The sequence below is a fragment of the Macrosteles quadrilineatus genome, unplaced genomic scaffold (genome assembly GCF_028750875.1).
Source record: "Macrosteles quadrilineatus isolate MER2022 unplaced genomic scaffold, UCM_ALF_1.0 Scaffold_3__2_contigs__length_128488019, whole genome shotgun sequence".
Taxonomy (NCBI): Eukaryota; Metazoa; Arthropoda; class Insecta; order Hemiptera; family Cicadellidae; genus Macrosteles; species Macrosteles quadrilineatus.
In genome coordinates this window covers 1,556,975-1,570,315 of record NW_026542596.1, presented here as the reverse complement: position 1 = coordinate 1,570,315, position 13,341 = coordinate 1,556,975, and the positions used below count along the sequence as shown (strand labels likewise).

General features: G+C 35.0%; 2 protein-coding genes across 5 annotated transcripts in view; both read right to left on the bottom strand.

Annotated features, from left to right (window-relative positions):
- Positions 1-302: 302 nt before the first annotated feature.
- Positions 303-2,970, bottom strand: LOC128988737 (mucin-21-like). The gene is made up of 2 exons (XM_054410335.1): positions 1,202-2,970; positions 303-461 (listed from the first exon to the last, which is right to left on the bottom strand). Exons 1-2 carry the CDS (start codon positions 2,947-2,949, stop codon positions 455-457), a joined length of 1,755 nt encoding a protein of 584 aa, XP_054266310.1. The 5' UTR covers positions 2,950-2,970; the 3' UTR covers positions 303-454.
- A 5,517-nt stretch (positions 2,971-8,487) lies between these two features.
- LOC128988743 (uncharacterized protein DDB_G0287317-like) overlaps positions 8,488-13,341 on the bottom strand; it is a 37,599-nt gene continuing 32,745 nt past the window's right edge. For all 4 annotated transcript variants that reach the window (XM_054410344.1, XM_054410342.1, XM_054410343.1 and 1 more), the window contains exon 2: positions 8,488-8,660. In XM_054410344.1, the coding sequence (XP_054266319.1) occupies positions 8,654-8,660 (7 nt within the window). In that variant the 3' untranslated portion in view covers positions 8,488-8,653. The remainder of the gene's footprint in view (positions 8,661-13,341) is intronic.

The window sequence follows — 13,341 nt, the reverse complement described above, 5'->3', positions numbered from 1 at the left end:
GACATCGCTGCCTTGGGCCCGAAGTCTGTGACGCTACCAACTGAGCCACCGACTCACAACAGCTGTTGTCTAGTCGGCCTTAGTCACCACTCATCCTACACTCATCCCCATTCATACTTGGCTTAAATACCTACAATTGTATGGTCGCCATTTCAAAGTAAAGTATTAAAGAATAATTTGCTGAATTGAATAATAAATTGTCAGAAGAGCTTGTTCCTAATTATTGTTTCCCATTTCATTATAACTAAGAAAGAAATAATTCACAGCAGAGCGGAGTTATTAGGAAAATGAATTACAAAAAATAAGGTTGTTTTTACCATTTTATCGTTATCAATAATTTGTAAAACTAACAAATAAAAGTTAGGAAGAACCGATCGAGTCGTAATATCAAATGATGGATTAACAAAATATGCCAGCCTGACGTTGGCAGGAAATTTTGCTTGTCTCTCCGTTTTCACTTTCTGAAACCAATAGAAGATTGTTATAAATAGCTAATCATAAAAACTACTGTATATATTCTGATTTAATAGTACCACTTCAGTTTTAGGATGGGTGCCTAGGCCCAAGCCACAGCCATAGCTAAATAACGTTACCTATTGAATTGATGGTTCAGTTAAAAAAACGTAAACTTGTGAAGTTATTCCTTGTGACTTTAGTGAAAGAACTACAGTTTCAGACTCTGGCGGAGTGATAACTGTGTTTAAATTAAATGGAGATATAAAACTATATGAAAATTCTTCAGATTACCTCTCAAATATTACACATAATTCTTGATAGATTTATTTTTAAGATCTTTTATCTTTTTAAGAACTGTGCAATACGGTACAATACTTTAGTGATAAGAGCCGGGGTTTCGCCGCGTAGAGTTAGGGTAGAGCTGAGGATTGTAACAATGGCGTTGTGCTAAGACTGATAAAACTCTACTTATTCATATATATCAGTAGTGCATCCTCAACTATTACTTTATACAATTTTTAATTTAATACGTTCATTTAGAAACACCTAAACAGGTGTGTACCTTGAATTTCACCTTGAGAACAAAAGTAATGACTTAAACATGCGTTCTACAAACCATTCTAGTATTTCACATTCCGATTGATCGCTAAATAAGTTTCTTTCGGGATTTTAGGCTCTATGAGGATCGATAACTACAAACGTCCTCCACCTGACTATAATATCGTACAAATATAGCTTTACTGACCTTTCTAGTTTCCCGCATTTGTTTTTCCTTGCGTTAAACGTCTCACCAGGACCGCACTCTTTTCCACGGGCCTTAATTATGTTTCTTCCATCGTCAACAGCTACTGGAGCAGGGATTGACTTGAATTTCTCCTTCGCTGTCTTGAAATTAGGATCATGTTCTCCAAATATCCTCTCAGGTTCAGGACTAGGGTTCAAAATAGGGTTATCAGGAAAAATAATTATTCCACCGTCAGTATTTCCAGATTGTTTAGCGCCATGTTTTGAAGATGTTTGCTGGTTCCCTCCAATAATGGTTGCTGGGGATTGTCCTGCTCCAGGTTCAATATAGTATTTTGAGGTGGTTGTTGAAAATCCACTGTTGAAAGCATCAGGGTAAGATTGTTCTGGGGCATTTTGTTTAGTGCCATGTTTTGAAGATGTTTGCTGGTTCCCTCCAATAATGGTTGCTGGGGATTGTCCTGCTCCAGGTTCAATATAGTATTTTGAGGTGGTTGTTGAAAATCCACTGTTGAAAGCATCAGGGTAAGATTGTTCTGGGGCATTTTGTTTAGTGCCATGTTTTGAAGATGTATGCTGGTTCCCTCCACTAATGGTTGCTGGCGATTGTCCTGCTCCAGGTTCAATATAGTATTTTGAGGTGGTTGTTGAAAATCCACTGTTGAAAGCATCAGGGTAAGCTTGTTCTGGGGCATTTTGCGAAAGTTTTTCATCGTCGTTAAATGGTGATGACTGACCCTCAGGGTTCGCCGAACCCAAGGGACCCGTGGAGCTCGATGATTGTTGATTCGCGTATGTTCCAGATGATGAGGATTGTTGAGGATTGTAGTTCTCGTTGGCGCCGTAGGAGCTTGTTGTAGTCGATGTTGATTCGTCACCACTATACACCGACTGTTCATCATTATTTTGATATTGAGATCTAGTAGTCGTTGAAGTAACTGAGAGAAACTCATTAAGTGTGACACCTTCGAATGGTTGGTTGTTTTTCTGGTTATCACCCGTTGATTCTTTTTCACGTTCATTTTGATCTAAGTTATAGTTCCTTGGAGTGGTCGATTTAATATTATCACCACTATTAGTGAAAGAAGACTGACCCGTAGATTCTTTTTCACGTTCATTTTGATCGAAGTTATAATTCCTTGGAGTGGTCGATTTAATATTATCACCACTATTAGTGAAAGAAGACTGACCCGTAGATTCTTTTTCACGTTCATTTTGATCGAAGTTATAGTTCCTTGGAGTGGTCGACTTAATATTATCACCACTATTAGTGAAAGAAGACTGACCCGTAGATTCTTTTTCACGTTCATTTTGATCTAAGTTATAGTTCCTTGGAGTGGTCGATTTAATATTATCACCACTATTAGTGAAAGAAGACTGACCATAGTTGTAATTGCTTTCTTCATACCTGTACGTAGTTGTTTGCGGTCCTTTACTATGAAAACCATTGTAATGATCATGATTTTTATATTTCTTGTGAGAACCGACTCCTTGCTCTTCAACTGACTCACTTGAAGATGTGTCCTCGTCAGAGTGGTCACTCTTGATATTCGATACCGCATGTTCCTCAAGTTCGTGGTGGTTTTCATAAGAGGGAAGAATCGGCACAACTGTCGTCGTAGGTTCTGTTGGGTGAAGCACTTCCTTTAACTTCTTAAGCAATTTAAACCCATCACTCCCGGAAACACACAACACTACTATACAAAAACAAACAACACTGAACAATTTCATTTTTAAATAAACTAACATCAATATAGGAATTGTATTAATATGCGGTCAATAGTTTTCACTCCGGTTAACTGTCATGATCGAGACCAAATGGTTTGTTGTACTCGGATTCACTAGATATTTATCAAGGCCAAGCCAAAGATCAAGTTCCAACGACAATGGCCAGAAAAATAAGTAAGATAATCTACGAATCTGTTTTCTCTGAGAAGTTATAAGTTTATACGTCATTATAAGCGAGGGGGATTCCACCAATTTGAAGAAAGCTTATGTATGAGTTTTTTCTATATTAATTTATGTGTGTGTAAATTATGTCTTTATCTCGGCATTTATTTTCTCAATACCTTGAGGAGACATGTTGCTCATACAAAGTGAATATTTCAACCAAGTATTTACATTATCCCAGTCCGTCAGGAAACCATACGTAAATTTGTCTTTCACATGTAAAATTAAAATAATGCAATACGTTTTTGTTTTTTAAGTCATTTGTCACTACTGTAACTCAAGTTTTTATACATTGCAAATCTGAAATGTGATTCTTAATGTTGTAAATTCATTATATTTAAAATTACTTTAATTTGTATTTTCATAACTTTTATTACTTAGTCGTGTAATTTGTATTCAATTATTATTAATGAGAGTACCCCCAGATGCATGCTCACTGGCAAATTACATGCTCACTGAGTTACATGCCAACCATCACCCAACACTTGTTTTCCTTTATTTAACGTTTCAAATGCCTAGAACATACATCGGCAGTCTAAGAATGTATTTTTGCAAGATGAAAGAATACAAAAAATGCCTGGTCTACCAAAAACTCTTATATTACTCTGCCCATCGAAAGCATTTCTCCCTTGCCAGGGTGCATCAATTGGTGATTAAATACAGCCATTAGTTGGTATTGATAAATCATTGACAAAACAAGTTTGCATAAATTAATTTCCATGTTTCCTATTAGTCCAAACCAATTTTAACAAATACTGACTTTCTTTACCCCAGACTGGGGGACTGGTGGTCAATATTTAGTTTTGTTGTTTGACTCCTAAATTAATTGATCAAGGTTAACACAGATTTACATGGTACAAAACAATATTTTGTGCATATATCTATGAGAATAAAAGTCGTTTAACTGAAATCTTTGTTTTTATGGTGATCCACCCTTAGGCGACTCTCATTACCCCAGTCTCCCCTTTTACATTACCTGAGTCCCTTGTACACTTAACCACTTCTAACATTTACGACTGCCCTCTCTGGAGGCTGCATTACTCACCTATACGAAGGAGAACATGTTCTACAAGAGTTGCTGACGACGCCTTCAAAAACAAATAAGTCACAATCCACACTCTCCAGTATCATTCGTAACATCTTCAAAATCATCATTGAACATTTCCTGCGATGTGGAATGCTTTGAACTAGACAACCGATACCGACTCTAGAACTGACCTTATTATTTGCAAGACCTGGTAATGTTCAAAAGTTTTTACATGGAAGAAGTTATTGATGATACACAAAATGAATGTTCAAATGTGAACTCAACACTATAATCCCATGTTTATAGTACTATGAATTTATATATAGACGTTGGCCAACTAAAATGTTCTAAAAAGTTAGTTGCCTGTTCTTAATTTTATGAATTATACTAAAGTGAAAATCTTCAATTTTTTATTTTTTATTTATGTAATCACGTTGTGTTTAACTTCTTGAACCTCTTAAATTATTAATTTCTTAACTTGCAATAATTGTCTAATACATCTACATAGTTTGTTTTTCATTTTAAGCCCCATCAGTTTGCCATATTTTTTGCTGAGCTGTTGCAGAACACACACTTGCTATGTTGGAAGGGAAGATAGACAGGTCTTAAAATAATTCAGTGTTGCCACACACATGTATACTACATATTTTGGTTTCTACTTGCTTAAGGTTTGTAATTTTGTTTTACCGAATGTTGATAATAAATTGTACACTTTTTTCTGGTATTCAAATGTAAAACTGCATACTGATGGTTCAGAAACTGTCAAAGGTATTTTAGTCTTTCTTCATAATACAATAATTTACTGTCCCCAGAGTCCTTTTTGTGACAATAGGACCTTTTTTAGCAAAACCAAAGATTCAAAGATTCAAAGATTTATTTACCATTAAATATTTACAAAATACAATAGGCTTCGTCATGCTTATATCTAGAACAGTGCAAATCACAAATCACATGCAAGTGCAACAAACTTACATAAGAATGACAAACAATATAAATAAGACACCTGATTTGGAAAAATATAAATATGAAAAATATAAATATGAAACCTGATCTGGTCCGGATGGAAGGTACAGCAGTTAGGGGTTTAATAGGGCAGAAGAGGTGTTGAGGTTGGTGTTGTAAAATTCATTAGTGTGGTAAAAAGGATGCAGAATGAGCCAAGACTTCATGACCTGAGTGAATCTTGGAAGGGGAAGGTTTCTGACGGTGACAGGCAGCTTGTTAAAAAAACGTATACCTGAAACAGGAAAAGATTTCAAAGTTTTTTCGAGCCTAGTTCTGGGATAGAACAAATTTCTATTTGACCTTGTATTATGCTCATGAACCTCACCAACGGATGTAAATAAACCATTTCTTTCCTTTATAGCAACAACACAATGAAATATGTATAGACTATATACAGTTAGGACCCCTTTCTCTATGAAAAGAGGCCTGCCATGATCAAGCCAACCAGCACCTGAAATGACTCTAATTGCTTCCTTCTGCAGCAATAAAATTTTACTCACACTTGGACAATGTCCCCATAAGATGATTCCGTAAGTGACATGGCTTTGAAAGAAGGCAAAGAAAGCCTGTCGTACAAAGCTGTTTGGAAGCTCAGTAGCAAGCCTCCTTAACAAACATATAACTCTACTAAGCTTACTACATAGTTGATCAACATGAGCGTCCCAAGACAATTTGGGGTCAATTGTGAACCCTAACAACTTTACTGGTTCACTGATTTCAGAACTGTTGCAAAGACTAAAAACTATTTCCTGGGTCTTAGAATTATTGAGTGAGAGCTTATTATCAATAAACCATTGTGAAGCATCACTAAACAATTCTCTTGTTGAAGTTACAGCTGCCTGCCAACTGGTGTTACTAGATACAAGTGTTGTGTCATCTGCAAAGAGCAGGACACCATCCCCAACTCTGTGGTACAAGTCATTAATTGATACAATGAAAAGAAGTGGCCCCAGTATGGAGCCCTGGGGAACTCCGTGTTTTACATGAACAGGGGTAGACATTCTACCGTCCCAGCTAACAACCTGATGACGATTGTCAAGATATGATTCAATCAATCTGAGTGCACCACCCTCTAGTCCATACTTCTCTAGTTTCTCGAGCAAGATTTTGTGCTGAACGCAATCGAATGCACGGGATAAATCACATAGAATTGCCGAAGCAGATTGCTTGGTTTCAAAAGCATTGATAATTACTTGAACAAACTCTTCGACAGCCATTGAGGTTGATTTCGCTCTGCGAAAACCAAATTGGGCCGGTACTAGAAGGTGTTGCTGCTCAAAATAATTATAGAGCTGACTGAACATAATAGATTCAAAAACTTTGGCTAGTACAGGAATCAAGGATATTGGCCTATAACTAGCTACCTCATTCAAAAGTCCTTTTTTGTAAATGGGCACGGTCCTTGACATTTTAAGTACCTGAGGAAAAACTCCCTCCAAAAAACATGCATTTAATAGATACGTCAAAATTGGGGCAATTACATGTATAACCCGTTTTAACAAATTGGGGGTCAAGTCGTATATATCTTTACTGTCAGATGCTTTAAAACTATGAACAGTATTAACAATATCAAGTGAATTTACATGATTCCACTCAAAGTGAGTAGCTACAGCTGGAATATCATTTGCAATGTCACACAGGTTAAGGTTGGATCTAGGTACATTTTCCAGAATGGAATCCACCGAGTCTACAAAGTATTGATTGAAATCATCTGCTGTAGCAAAGCTGGAATCAGCAGATGGACGTCTTGACCTGTTCCTGTTGATCAGGCTCCAGGCAGCTTTGCAAGGGTTAGATGCTTCAGAGATAAACAGAGCACTCGCATTTATCTTAGCTTCCTTTAGTTTTTTGCGGTAGTCTCTCCTCAGATTACGCAACAAAGGTAATAGATGAAGTTCGGTAGCAGCGAGGTCGCTAACAAGGACAATGAAACCTCTTAGCCTAGCAAGCTCCGGAGTAAACCAGTTCTTTACTTTGGGGGAGTTACTCAATGGTTTATTATGAGGTTTCTTAGGTTTTATGTTCTTGACCTTTTTTGGGAAGTATATTTCAAAAGCTTCTTGAAATTTCTCAAAAAAAAGAGAAAAAGCATCATTTGCTGTTAGAGTCTTTACTACATCAAACCAAGACCCAACATGCGTAGTAAGATAAAGAGAAAAAAGTTCAATTGCATACTCATTGATTTCTCGGTAGGAAACACTTTTAGGAACTAGGCCTATATCTAATTCATGGTTAGACTGTCTATTCAGAAAAGCAGTAAGAAAAATATGCTTGTGATCAGCAATCTGATCATCACTGACCACAACCTCATAGTCCCACTTATTGAGGTTAGTAATAAAAGAGTCTAAAGATGCTTTACCTCTGGTAGGCAAAATCACTGAACTGTAGCAGTTAAAAGTTCTCAAAATATTCAGGAACTCGGGTGATTTATTCTTAGAACTGAGCAGGTCTATGTTGTGGTCAGTACCAATCAAAACAAACATGCCTAAAGTCAATATATAGGTTAGACACTTATCAAGTAGTTCAAAAAACCTACCCACATCACCATTTGGTGATCTGTACATGGCCAACACAATTAGGGAAAGGCCTTGAAACAACACACCTGAAAACTCAGCATGAAAGTCCTCACAGTACTCACCGAGATCAAGTGGTTTACAGAAAGGCTTAAGCCTATGGTCTATGTACACTGCGGAGCCGCCACTACAAGATTGTCTACAGAAGTAACCAGTGACCACTCCGAAGACGATTATTACGTAAACTTTAGTCATGAGAGACGAAAAGATCCTTTAGCCACACACATATTTATACCGACATAGATCAATATAAATGACACACACGTGTACCTTACAGGACACGACATTTTTACAAACAATGTGTAGTGCTATGTGTCATATGAAGGATGGTCTTAGAATAATAGTCCGTCGCTTTACAAGTATTTTTTGTGCAATGCACTCACAGGACTCATCAATTGCCAATACAAACAGTTGACTTCAGATTCCCATTTTAATGCATTATTGGTTTACAGTTACTTGTGCTTTAAAAGTAATCAATTTTATAAACTTCCAATGTTACTCCTTTAATATTATATTCTAATATACACTAACACGATTTATTTTACCATTTGTATGGTTTAAGACTGACAAAGTAGTTTTAATAATTTACTGTTACTTATTGTAAGAAAATACATAATATTTTATCTTATAAATGATTTGTTTTATAACACTATCCATAGCAGTACTTGATGTCACATATTGAGAATCAAGAACAAATTGTTAGTAGAATGTTCTAGGTGAAATCAATAGACATTCAATGTACGTAGTTTTATATTTATGTTTAATAATTATAATTAACTGTTGTCATATTTTGTTGAAAGGTGAATGGAGCTATATGTAATATTAAATGACAGTTTGGCAAGCTGTGCAGGCCTGGAGAGTTGTCAGAAGCTGGTCATGTTGACATGTCTCATCGTCTTCATTTCCTGAAACAGAGAATACTTGGTTAGAATTCACTTTCAGTACTTCAGTGACATTATAGGCTCAAGTATTTTCCAAAGTAACGGTGACATCTGGAGCAGTTGCTCACAGATTACAATGGTGTTTGCAGAAACAAAGACGACAATTGAGTAGTTTTCTCATATACCTGTAAATTTGTGTTATACAATTGTACTAAAACACACCCTAAACAGTGCAATCAAAGGACAGTATGGCAACGGTGTCATGACCAGCTCAACAGCTGAAGTGTGACGTGGACAAAACAGGACAAATAAAAATTATCCCTTTGAATTTCCTGATACAGAACTTTATTAGTATGAATCAGGTGTTTAAACATGTTTTTGTTGGTGTTTACCCGGAGGTAATGTTGAGTTATGGAAGGAAGGTATGGAAGGAAGGTAGTATAAGTTTCGTGGAAATTCGCTTATCGTTGCATTTGGCACTTGTTAGTGCTGCAGGTAAAGAGGCCAAGAAGGCAAAGAATTTGTGCATAACATCTATATTTATGTGACTTTATATGTATGGAAAGTAAATAAAAGAGACTTCTTATAACACTTAAATATATATTTACGCTTATACTTTACTCACAAGACTGTAAATATACAAACAAGGTGGTAAGTGATGATCGATTTCGATTGGACACTCTAATCATCATCAGACCCAATAGGCGAATAACGTTCAAATGTATGCTGGAGTTTAAAAATAAGTACACATTTAAGCGTATATTTTCAAAATAAATCAGGTAATCGTGGGAATATAGTGACTATAATAGTCACGTTATTGTAAACAAGGTATTGGCCACAGTATTTTAAAACACATATTCGGCTGGTTACACCATTTCACCCCTTATCTAAATATAAAAAAAAACCAAACCAAGCGGTAAAATTAAAATATGAATTTAAAAGAAATTATGGATGTGTAATAATTGTATGCAGCATGTCTATATCAAACCACAAACTATAACTGGGTTGTTTATTCTCTTCCGCGTCCCTTCATAGCGATGCACGGTTGTAACAACTAGTGCCTAAATTGCGGAACAAAATTGAATCACAGATTTTATGGACACTAAAAACTATGCAAATATAGTCCCCGTGTTGTTTGTTAAAACGTTACACCATTTTAAGGCCCCTTTTATTCACAGCGGGTACCCGCCGCGGGCAACCGCTGCATCAATGTGTCACCTGCGATCGACCGCTGTCACGTGGTTAGTGTAACAGTGCTGCCAACTCTGTTTTTTTTTTTTTTTTTTTTTTATTTTTTTATGTATTCTCCTTCAATCTAACCGCACAGGTATTTGGTTTACAGCTGAGAACTGTCATCGATTCACTTCAACGGCTGCTATTTAAGCCTAAAATCTAGCCTGAAATCCTTTGTAAAAGTTTCAAATATAGTCCAGTAAAATTAGACATTTTGGTATGCAAAAGGTCGGGTAGTTCTGATTTTTGGATATGTTGTTAGTATTGGGCCCACAACATAAAATCCAAGTTATCCACCTCGAGATGCTGCCGCTCGCCGCGGGGCGCGCCACTTGTTATCGAAATAAAAAAAATATGGCAATTCCTATTGTTTTTCACTCAATCTCGCGAACCGTTGATTTTACCGAAAATTGTATATTATTACATTAAAGAAGAATAAATTTGTGACAGTTTAAGCCCAACAGCAAGTATGTAGCGTAAATAATGGTCAAAATACAGACCATCAAAATAAATAAATTTTCCAAAGACCGATAAAAATTGTGGTTTTTTCAATATTTCCACAATATAGTTGTTTGAAGCAAACACCGTATTGATTTAGAGAGTATGCCAGTTTATTTGCTATTAATAGAAAATAAATGAAAGTATGAATAAAAATACCCCCACCTCAGCAAACCTGCAGACTAAGCTAATTCCATTTGCTTGATTTGATTTTCACAAACCTATTTAAATAACATTAGGTTTAACTGGTGCCTATGTTTGCTGCTACAGGGAGGGTAATATAGTATATAAAATAATAATAGTATGATAAAAAACGAATAAATTTACCCAATTTTATAAAAATGTGTCTATAAATAAGGAAAAAAACAATAATTAAAAATCTTCGCTATTGGAATAACTTGAGGCTTTTTAATTTACATTTTTTTATTTCCTCCGTAACCAATAACTGTAAAAAAAAAACATTTTAATGTACTTAATTATTTGTTTTTAAGCTCTACAACATTCTTTAATGATACAATTGTAAAATTGTATGTTTTGAGGGTTAAAAATGAAAAAAAAAAATATTCTTACCGGCAAAATACCTATAAAGCAATCGTTCCTATGGCCTTATCATGCCAATCATGCTTTGCGAACTCGTTTTAATAAATAAATGTACGTGTGCATGATTCAATGATTTATATAGGCCATTAAGCAAAAGCAATAGGCTAAGTCACTTACAATACAAAGTAAATGATAAATAGTCCATCTCTTGATTCACAAATAAAAGTAATGTTTGTACCAAATTCGACTAAATCGGATGATTTTTGGGAATCATCGTGCTAACGGACGATAATAACTTTTTTTGATACAGTTTAGTAAAATCTTTAGTTTTTTTTTATACAGGGTCTCCAAAAAACTTACCTAGTTTGAAAATTTATTTAATTAATTTACTAGATACAAACTACTGTTCAACGACTGATACCATAGAGAAGGCTATGCTGATACATTAAATGAAAGGTAATAAAATAAAAGTTATTTTAACTCTATCACACCTCAATAAAAACGAGTTCGCGAAGCATGATCATTGAAGTATAAGACAAACCTTAGGAAATTAATTTATGTTTTTAGAAACTTACGCAAAATTCTTAACATTAATGAAATAAAAATGTTATACTATGCATTTGTCCAATCGGTACTTCAATATGGAATTATAGTATGGGGAGGAGCTAGTAGCAATATTTTAAAGCCACTGTTTGTCATACAAAAACTAATTATTAAAATAGCTTTTTTAATTCAACAGGCGTTTCCCTACAAATTTATTATCCAAAAACACTCAATTACTTTCGGTGCGTCAACTTTTTATCAAAACTTTACTTGTATATACCTACTCCAATCAAGATTTGATAGTGACGCCAATCACACATAACTATCCCACCACAAAAGCTGTAAATGTAGGTATGCAGGTACCCCGAGTTTTCAAGTCTGCAAACCTTACCAATGCTTTTTATATTGCGAATTTTTTGTATAGGAATATACCATCAGAGATTAGAGATCTACAGGTATCTCTTTCAGTTTATAAACGTTCGGTAAGCAGTTGGCTGTCGGAGATAGGCCATCGAACAGGCCCTCATAAAGACAATGAAAAGCTCTGGTGGATTGACTCGGGGACGAGGGATAACAGACAAAATGTTGTAACTTGATGGGCGCTTGGGATGATCCGTCCTCATCAAATCCGTAGGAAGTTGATAAATATTATAAAAAATGACGTCAGTTGAACATTAACAGTGAGCAACATGTTGACGTGCGCCATTCTCGCATTGCTAGAGACAACGAAATTGATGAAAAGATTCAATAGTGGTTTCCTCAACACACACCATTTAATATAAATGATATGCTGATTATTAGCAAATTTCCCTTATAGGGAATACGCTATTACAGTAGGTCTCATGGTAAGACCTAGACCCGGGACCGATTTACTTTTTCATTTTGGTATTCCAAGAGGCCAAAAATACTGTTGGTTCAAATTGTTATAACATATATAAATATATATATACCGGGTGTCCGAAAAAGACTCCATAGTTTTAAACATACCTCACGATACTATTGTTCAAATGGATGAGTAATAATCATTTCGTGCTGTTTAGAGTTTACTTCAAAGTTTTAGTTTCATACGTTGACAACGAGTTGCGTACACCTAATTGACCTTGAACATAGTTTTGGTAATAAATTATAATACAAATAATAAAATATTAATGATAAAAATGAGTAAAAATAGCTTGCATGTCTGCAGGGCTACAAATGGTTCGCATATTGAGGTGTGATAGTGTTAAAATAACTTTTATTTGATTACCTTTCATTTAATGTATCAGCATAGCCTTCTCTATGGTATCAGTCGTTGAACAGTAGTTTGTATCTAGTAAATTAATTAAATAAATTTTCAAACTAGGTAAGTTTTTTGGAGACCCTGTATAAAAAAAAACTAAAGATTTTACTAAACTGTATCAAAAAAAGTTATTATCGTCCGTTAGCACGATGATTCCCAAAAATCATCCGATTTAGTCGAATTTGGTACAAACATTACTTTTATTTGTGAATCAAGAGATGGACTATTTATCATTTACTTTGTATTGTAAGTGACTTAGCCTATTGCTTTTGCTTAATGGCCTATATAAATCATTGAATCATGCACACGTACATTTATTTATTAAAACGAGTTCGCAAAGCATGATTGGCATGATAAGGCCATAGGAACGGTTGCTTTATAGGTATTTTGCCGGTAAGAATATTTTTTTTTTTTCATTTTTAACCCTCAAAACATACAATTTTACAATTGTATCATTAAAGAATTTTGTAGAGCTTAAAAACAAATAATTTAGTACATTAAAATGTTTTTTTTTACAGTTATTGGTTACGGAGAAAATAAAAAAATGTAAATTAAAAAGCCTCAAGTTATTCCAATAGCGAAGATTTTTAATTATTGTTTTTTTCCTTGTTT